Source organism: Physcomitrium patens, chromosome 12, assembly GCF_059467195.1.
Source record: "Physcomitrium patens ecotype Gransden chromosome 12, ASM5946719v1, whole genome shotgun sequence".
Lineage (NCBI taxonomy): Eukaryota > Viridiplantae > Streptophyta > Bryopsida > Funariales > Funariaceae > Physcomitrium > Physcomitrium patens.
The window spans coordinates 5,567,854-5,576,859 of record NC_143421.1 but is presented as its reverse complement, the minus strand read 5'-3'; the positions used below and the strand labels follow the sequence as shown (position 1 = coordinate 5,576,859).

At 44.7% G+C, this 9,006-nt stretch overlaps 2 protein-coding genes across 2 annotated transcripts; both read right to left on the bottom strand.

The window, feature by feature from the left end:
• Nucleotides 1-1,689: 1,689 nt before the first annotated feature.
• On the bottom strand, nucleotides 1,690-3,375 carry LOC112289652 (large ribosomal subunit protein eL20). Its single transcript, XM_024535031.3, has 4 exons — nucleotides 3,282-3,375; nucleotides 2,693-2,808; nucleotides 2,376-2,439; nucleotides 1,690-2,160 (listed from the first exon to the last, which is right to left on the bottom strand). Exons 1-4 carry the CDS (start codon nucleotides 3,291-3,293, stop codon nucleotides 1,819-1,821), a joined length of 534 nt encoding a protein of 177 aa, XP_024390799.1. The 5' UTR covers nucleotides 3,294-3,375; the 3' UTR covers nucleotides 1,690-1,818.
• Nucleotides 3,376-4,883: 1,508 nt separating this feature from the next.
• Nucleotides 4,884-8,099, bottom strand: LOC112289651 (asparagine--tRNA ligase, cytoplasmic 1). The gene is made up of 8 exons (XM_024535030.3): nucleotides 7,430-8,099; nucleotides 6,992-7,300; nucleotides 6,588-6,872; nucleotides 6,278-6,463; nucleotides 5,972-6,036; nucleotides 5,705-5,834; nucleotides 5,503-5,561; nucleotides 4,884-5,268 (listed from the first exon to the last, which is right to left on the bottom strand). The coding sequence occupies exons 1-8, from the start codon at nucleotides 7,853-7,855 to the stop codon at nucleotides 5,085-5,087; spliced, it is 1,644 nt and encodes a 547-aa protein (XP_024390798.1). The 5' UTR covers nucleotides 7,856-8,099; the 3' UTR covers nucleotides 4,884-5,084.
• Nucleotides 8,100-9,006: the final 907 nt, after the last annotated feature.

Here is a 9,006-nt window from a genome sequence, read left to right as displayed (position 1 = left end):
ATAAGTTTTTTTCCTTAATAATAAGTAGTATTGTTGATAGTTGATTTTTGATAGAGTGGCAAAGTTGTCCCATCCTCAAAGCCAATACAATCTAAAAAAGCCTTTTGTCTCTAGCATTATTAAGATCTCTTTCTTTCTCTTAGCATTTGGCCAATGGTTCTACTATCTTCTCATGTTATTAAGAGCTCGGATGACATGATTAGTATACATGAAGACAGAGCCTTTGTTGTTTCCTAAGGTTTTTTGTGCATAGTGCAGGGCTACTTCATTACCATAGTTACAAAGATGCATCAGATAGACAATAATTTGATATGTGATGGTTGCCTAAGAATAATAGCTATTGTTATAGAAGACAAGTTGTTTCTCAAGATGACCTATAAGCAAAAACTATCTTAAATGGTGCAAATCTACTACTTGAACATGATTGGCAACCGAGACATGAGGTAGTTTAATAAGAAGTCTTGACTTTTGGGAGCCAAAGTTCTATAGCTAATGTATCAAGCTTGCAATGCCAAAACATACAATTGATTGAGTTCTTCAAACTCCAAGTCATTGTTTTATATGTAAACAATCACACAAAGTTGTTGGAGGGTTGAGAGAAGTGTGCATTGTCCAAAAGACTTTGACATGTTGACAATTGTATTGCAGAAGCATAGAAGTTGACAAAAGCTAACAACAAGAATATCTAACTACTACTTAACTAAGTTTTCTTAAGAGCAAAACACAAAGCATGATACTAGGAGATCTTTTCTCAAATAGGTGTCAAATATTTCAAATGACTGCCTCTTGGAAACGTTATTAGAAGAATCTGTAATAAGTCTAATATTTTGGAAGATCAAGTCTGATATCAGTTGGCGGATCTTTTGAAATCAACGAACTTTCTTTTAAGTTTGACGCCCCCTATTGTTGGATTGCGCTTTACTGCCTCAATTATCCTCAGAATTACTCCTAGTGGGAATATGATGTGCCTTTCTAACAGAAGCAGGGCAGTCTTTGTCGAGATTATAGCAGTATGTAATTTATCGCAACGCCATAGAAAACATACACAATGAGATCGCTAAACGGGTCATGCAATGTGTCACTCATTAAACAGACATCAACCCAGAGTTGGGAGATAAGTGTTTTCCACAGGTCTTGGAACACGCTGATGCAGCAGCCGAAGACATTCGAAGACGATTTGAACTGCTTGAAAACGCACAAGATAGACAGAAACAGATAGCAAAGAAGGAAACGTTTGACCCCTGCTTGCAGACCTCCAACAGCAGGAATTGTGGGTTAAATAAATCAGCGACATAATGCTCATTGGTTAAAAATGAGGTCGTAGCATTCACTGTGACCAAGAAGTGGGTTGACAGACAGAAGACCACGAGTCAGTTCATGAACTGTTTCGTAAGTAGCCCGACTCTGAGTCGAGATAGATAAAGCACATACAATTGTCATTGTGTATGTCAAATTGACGGCAAGATAGATCACCTTAGTATCGGACACTCATGTTTTCAGTATGAATCTGAACAACAATTGAACTAATCCGCAAAACAAAGTCCACTCTTGCTGTGATGTTCGTATTCATATCCTCTGCACTTAAGACAAATACATTAATGGATCGACATCTGCAGACTCGAACTGAAGGAAGCTTAAAGACATCGAAACAATTAAAATATATACAAATCCAAGCAATTGTGTGGAGAATTATATGAGAAACTGCAATGTTTCCTTTGAGCACGAGGCGACTCCAAAGCTTCACTAATATCGATATGAGGCACATAGGATAACATCTTTAGCCACTACACATGGTATGAACCATACCCTACAGCATGATTACACAAAAGTGTTGGGCCTCGATGCCTTGTATGTGGTCTTCAGGCTTCTGGATGGTGGGCGGATCTTACGGGTGGTCAATGGGAACTTAATCTTAGAATTGTGAAACTGCTTAGTGTTCACACGCTTGCAAAGAGAAACCGGGATAGTCGCTGTCTTGATGATCTGGATGCATGGAAAACGCACCCGATGACGAGAAGCCATCTCATCGTACATCTGCTCTACTGCTCCATTGAGAGTAAGGTCACGGTACTCCTTGTACATGTTGTGGTAGCCAGTCCGGCTCTGATAACGCACCCAGATACCATAGTTCTTGATGGTGGTGGGATACTTCTCAAAAATCTGAAGGTTCAAAAACTACATTAGTAATAGAATTCGTAACGTCACTTTCAAGCCCATGATTAACATTGTTAACATAATTTCGCCCTCAAACAATGTATCTTCGCAAAAATGCAGATGTGAGGGAACAGCTTCAATTCTAACCCTCTTTCGGACTGCTGCAAGTGATGTTTACTATAGTTTCAACGCTGAAAAAGTTTTCAGACAACCACACATACCTCATTGATAGCAAGGAGTTGGCCGTGAGCCTTCTTCACCTTCTGCAGCTTCCTCAGGAAGTACCTGCAAAGGAAAAAATTCACTTCAAACTGAGAGATTACAAAAAATTGTACAGATAGCCGTGTGGAAGTACAGTGCTTCGCGCTGACTCCATTCTAAACACTAATTAATATTCAAAAATAATGACTGAGACCTGCTCTTAACGTAGCAAAATGCACTGGCCAGGAGGCAATTCTTGCTCTCTCAGACATAAATACCAAGCCAGGTTACCATATAATTTCTGAAGATCACAAATATTTTTTGAAGAGTGACTTACCAGAACTTCGACTTGGCGCGCACTTCGTTAGTGGCCCATAGCTTCATGCGGTAAGCCTTCGGGGTCTCATTGGTGGCAGTGGGCAGGGCCCGCCCTACCACCTGGTACTGGTGAAACTATTGGAACAAGACACGACCTTGATCAGCATCATCAAATTTCAGAAAAAGTACACTGAAACCATGATGAACAAACAGAAAGACCCGAAAAAAACTCCCACTTTCACTCCGTCTTAACTAACTCTCCATACAAGTTACATTGAAAAACAACTAGTCATCAGATGAGCTTCGTCATCAATGGACACATTCTCAGCAGCTGCTTCTAAATAGAAAATTACGTCATTCTACCAGGCCAGAAACCCAAAACCCTAACACTAAAACCCTAAAAATACAAACAAAAAAAAAGCAACGACAATAACAACACACACGCGAGTTACGAAGAAACGAAGACCTTTCTAGCGACAAAGACGAACAAGACGAAGACAGGGCCTTAGATAGCTAGAAATGCCGGATTCTAGAAAACCACCCCTGAAACATGAACAAAGACAACAGCTAAAATTCCAACAAAGCCAAGAATAGGGAGAAGTACGCACCCGAAAGCTCATGGCGGTGTACAGGAATCCCCGAGATGCGAAGCAGGGTAACGGGGCGACAGCCTGCCCTTCCTCCCAACCACACCCCCGACGCACACTGCAAAGAGAACACACGCAGCCTCCCTCGACGTCTTTCAAGCAGCCGCTCCTTCCCCTTCCTTAGGGTTTTCCATCGCTGTTCCCTGTTCACACCGCTCGTTTCAGAAAACTTGATTCGTGACAACCCAGCTTCGGACGCAATTACGTAGCAACTTCGAACACTTCCCTCCCAAATCTCTCTTCCACAGGATAGCATTGTGTTGAAAATAGTATGAGTTTCTGAATTGATTTGTGTGTGAATATAGATCGATATTGTATATGTGTGTGTTTGTGGCTATGTGCTGTGATGTCCACTACCAATGTTATTTGTTAGATCATGTGAACTGTGCCATATATGACACTGGTCTCACTGAACATAAACCAAACTAGAATTGAATTTAGAACAAGTTAATGTGCTTATTTTTGTGAAATTTATTTTGATTCTATAAATTAAATACCTATATGAATGTACGTATTTCTATGAGGTGAATAAAAGAGGTTTTTGATCATAATGTTTAAGAAGATCGTACAAAACTATTTCTTACAGCAACTACCAAAGCTTTGTTAGCAAGTGACAATGAATTGTTTTAAATCGACCACAACTCGATAAAACTAATTTGTCTATTCCACTATATAGCTGAGACTGATAAAAATAGCATGATTTCTAGTTCATGGATGGAAACCATGGAAAAATCGCTTTTAACAAATTCGATACAATATCTGGGTCTTCATCCACAATACAGTTTCTATGTAATCATTGAAACAAAAAAACTGAAAATATTTTATTGAAATCTCTTCGACCCCTGAATGCATATGATGCATTGTTTCGCTTTTGTTAGCGAAGTTTGAAGTTTGAAGTTGCTAGTCTTACCAGAATTCTTAAAACTTTGTTCAACATTAGAAAAGGGTCCAACTACATGGTCGTACTTAATTTCTTATACATCTGGCATAGTACGTGATTGGATTAGTTCTTCATTCTAGTTTTGAGCTGAACGATTTCAAGTGTTGCAGGCGTATTTAGATATTCAAGCTCAAACAATGAACTTCTATGAAAAGCCCCAGGGATTATCCAAACACGAACAAAACAAACCAAAATTCAAACCGCACCATACAACTGAATCCTCCATATTATTTTGGGGTAAAACAATTTAAATTGTTTAAAATATTAAAAAATAGCCAGGAGACAAATAATACTGCTGATTTGCCAACCAACAAAGAATACTACCAAGAGCGTTAAAAAACAGCGAGTGATGGGAACACTTCAAATCCTACCTGCAGTTTCACGTTATTAGATCTAACAATTGAAGATGAAAGAAATTGTGAGAAGGTATGAGAGCAATAATCAAAAAAAGATTAATCTGCCAGGGTCAGTTTCAGGCTGTTGTTTCAACAAAACCAAATTCCCAGCATTACCATGGCAACGCTAGAAAAGACTGAAATGGTCGATGACTCCATTCACTGCGTCGGACAAACCATACTTCGTGGTACAAGCATCGCCCAGACCCAACCTTCCCCGAGAAGAGCTTAAATGAAAAAATTCAATTAATCGCCAACACGGCCAGACAACAGCCAACAAGCAGCTTGAACAGCTCCAGAGGCGAATGTTGGCACGATGATGACGATTAAATCAATGTCATATGGCTGGACATGACATCCAACCTCATCTACAACCGGATAATACAACTACCAGTCACTCCATCGAAGAGTCAACACCTTCCCATCACCTCAAAGCTCCGCCTTGCCTGGATATCTCGGAAACGGAATCACGTCCCTGATGTTCTCCAACCCCGTCGCAAACAATATCATCCGCTCGAATCCAAGCCCAAACCCTGCGTGCTTCACTGTTCCGTGTCGCCGCAAATCTATGTACCACTCATACGGCTCCATCGGCAAGTTCATCTCCTTCAACCTGCGTATCCCCACACCACATCCATCCATCACTCATGCACCAACCTCTGTTTCGCCACTCCACCCAACCACCCACAACCACTCACTCATCGCGCCGTTCATCTGACTCACTTCATGTCACCTCCAAAACCACCTCAATCACGTTTTCACCTTCACCTACGTTCACCACCCCACATCCCCCTTCCCGCCTCAAACCCTCTCCTCCTATCACCATCAACCCCACCACATCTCTTACCTCCTCTCAAGAACGTCCTGACGCTCCTCCCTCTGACTCCCACCCACCAGCTCTCCAACCTGCACCACATACACACACGATCCATTATGTCCACTGCAACACACACCCGATTCTCTCCCCCCGCTGTGTTCCATCTCCACCACTGCACGTCCAATTCCCACCAATCGCACTCACGTGCCGCAACACCACACTCCAAACCCACCTTCGGTACCAGCACGTCCATAGCGGCCACCGTCTTCTCGTCGTCGTTCAGCCGCATGTAAAACGCTTTTATGTCCTTCGGGTAGTTGTACACAATCACTGGCTTCTTGTATATCTCCTCTGTCAAATACCTGCATCACTCCACCCACGTCGTTCAGAACATCCCCCACTCCACTCGGCCCCGCCATCCACCATGCCCCTTCACTTTCTCCCCATCCCAGCATTCCCCATGCCTCCCCGCCTGCCCACTCCTGTCCGTTTCGCTCACCTTTCATGTTCCGATGCTAGGTCGATTCCCCATTCCACCTTGTTCTCGAACTTCTTCTCTGTCACCTGCTCAATGCAACTCCACACTTCAGCATCCCATAATCTCTCATACTCTCCACCCCAGACCACCTTTTCAACGACTACGCTCAACCCTGATCTCCGCACCACTCCAATAACGTCTCCAACCCGCATATCCACACCCCCCCCCCTTTCAACACTACGCCTCCTAATCATTTCCCACGATACTGCTACATCCTCATCCACATCCACGCCCATTCAAGGAAACACCACACTTCGAGGTCCTTGCCTTCTCTAGTATCTCGATTGCTTCCGTGTACGTGATGCGCACGAACGGCGTCGACGCCACCAGCTTCAGACGATCCACGGCCGTCTTGTCATACATACTCGATATAAACTTCATGTCCTCCAGACAGTGGTCCAGCAACCACTGGCACATGAACCTCACGTAATCCTCCGCACAGTTCATGTCGTCCTGATCCATCCCATCCCATCCCATTCCAATCCCCCGCTTCAGCAACCGTCGCCCACCCTCGACTTCCGACTTCCACACATACTCACAATCACACCACAACCCACCCCCTGCTCGTCCAGCTCACCTGCAAGTCCGCAAACGCTATCTCTGGCTCGATCATCCAGAACTCCGCCAAGTGCCTCGTCGTGTGTGAGTTCTCCGCCCTGAACGTCGGCCCGAACGTGTACACGTTGCTCAGCGCACATGCATACATCTCCACTTGCATCTGCCCCGACACCGTCAGAAACGCTTGTCGTGCGAAAAAATCCGCTCCGAAATCCACCTCCCCGCCTTCTTTCCTCGGCATCCCGGGTTTCAGGCTCGCTCGTGCCTCCAAGTGTGCGGCGTGCTCCTTCGCCTTCATCAACGCCTGCACATCCACCAATTCCCGCACGGCTCAGGCGTCCGAAAACACAACCCTAACCCTCCTCTTCCTCGGGGTTTATCAATCCAGGGGTTTAGGGCTTCTCTCTGCTCCCAATTCACTACCTGCACCGACGGTTCCAACTCTTTCTTGTTCTTCTTCTGCGCCTTCAGCTCCTTCACCACCTCAGCCGCCTCCGCCACGACCTCTTGGGCTGCCTCCACCTCGGCCTGGCTCGGAGGTGGGTTCGCCGCATACTCGCGATCTCTCCTTTCCGTTTCGCTGAACAGCGTCGTCACTTGGAACATCTCGCCCGCGCCCTCGCAGTCGCTGGTCGTGATGATGGGAGTGTGCACCCACATGAACCCATTCCGGTCGAAGAACGTGTGCGTCGCCACAGCCAAAGCGTGCCTGATTCGCGCCACAGCCGAAATCTGGTACACAACTCACACCAATCGTCAGACTTGCTGACCACCCGATCTCCTACCCGCATCCCCAGGAATTGCCACCGAAACCCCAGCCCACAATGCGATACAGCCCACAATGCGATACAGCCCACTCACGGTGTTGGTGCGAGCCCGGAGGTGCAATTGGCTGCGAAGCGACTCCAGCGACAGCTTGGTCTTGGAAATGGGATACTTGGCGGCGTTCACGGTCCCAACATGCAGAATGGTCTCCACGAGCAGCTCCACCTTCTGCTTCTTGTCTTCAGGGGGCTCCACGAGCTTCCCTTGCACCAAGACGCTGGTCCCGGTGAGGGTGAGCTGCCGTTCCGTGGCGACAGTCGCGTCCACCAACACCTGCAAGTTGCCAATCCAGGATCCATCGTTCACCTCCAAGAAGGCAGACGCGGTCTTGCCCATGACACGGCCAGTCTTGACCCATCCTCCCACAGTCACCTTCTGCCCAATGAGCCCAACTCCACCGTCGGGTCGACCCAGAATGGATTTGATGAAGACGCGGCCGCTGTACTTGGAGTTGGCCACCATCTCCCGATCCCCAGCAACGGAGGGAGCAGCCTCCCCCGCGTGTGTCAACCCCTTCCCTCCCACCCCTCGCCTCAAACCCCCTCCTGGTCCAGAAATGTAGAAATGGATCTGGTAGTGCTTGTGGGAGGGTGCGATGCAAGCAGCGAAGCGCCTTCTCTCGCCCAGGTAGGCACTGCGAGAGAGAGAGAGTGAGTGCGTGGGTTGGGGGAGCTGGGTTCGCAGTTGTAGGGCAGAGCGGGCGTGAGGCTTGTGGCAGTCGGGGAAAGTGAGGCTGGCTTTGCTTAATTATAAATCATGGACCCCCCCCCCCCCCCATTTCCTAGTAAATTTTGTTTCTCCAGGCGTGGATTTGGGTTTTCCTTCTCCACATTGGGTGCTCATCTTTCTTTCACTTCAGGAGAACAGCTCTTCAGCCTGTCTTTTGAATCCGAAAACGATGTTTGTTGTTTTTTTGAGAGTTGTACCAATGTGTTGGTGGTGATTTGTAATTGAGTTTGTGGTGGTGCTCGTTTTGCTAATTTTGAGAGGTTTGTTTAGTTGAATTTCTTGTTGTTAAATGGTAGCATGTGTTGTACAGAGGTGGTTTCTGTTACAGATTCTATAAATGTTCTTATCAATCTCTGGCACAGTTTTCAAAAAAAATTGCTAGAATATTTTGAATCAGATAGGATATGAGATTTTGTAATTCTCATAATATTTTGAAAAAATGATAAAAGGCTTAGAATAAAGTATGCAAACGAAGTTATTTCAGATTTCATTACAAAATTGTCTGTTTAGTATCTTCATCCTTTTTAAGATAAACTAGAAGCAGTTATCCATTTAAAGATATATTAAAATTTTCAAATTAAAATAATTATTGATATTAAGTTATTTTTAAAAAAGAATATTAATTTCAAAATTTTCAAAACTGGACATCAATTTATTATTTTTTTCAATTTTTTTTCATGATTTTTAAAATAATTTTAATGAACTTTTTGCAGTTAGGAGCGGTTTTCCATCTTATATTAAAAATCATGCATGTAAGGTATGAGCTTTATATACTATAAATATAGGGACTTGTTAAAGCCACATCCCAACTTTGTCAAAGTCAAATCCCCTTACCACCTCATGATTTATTTTTGTACAAGTTCCATATCCCCCACCCCATTCCC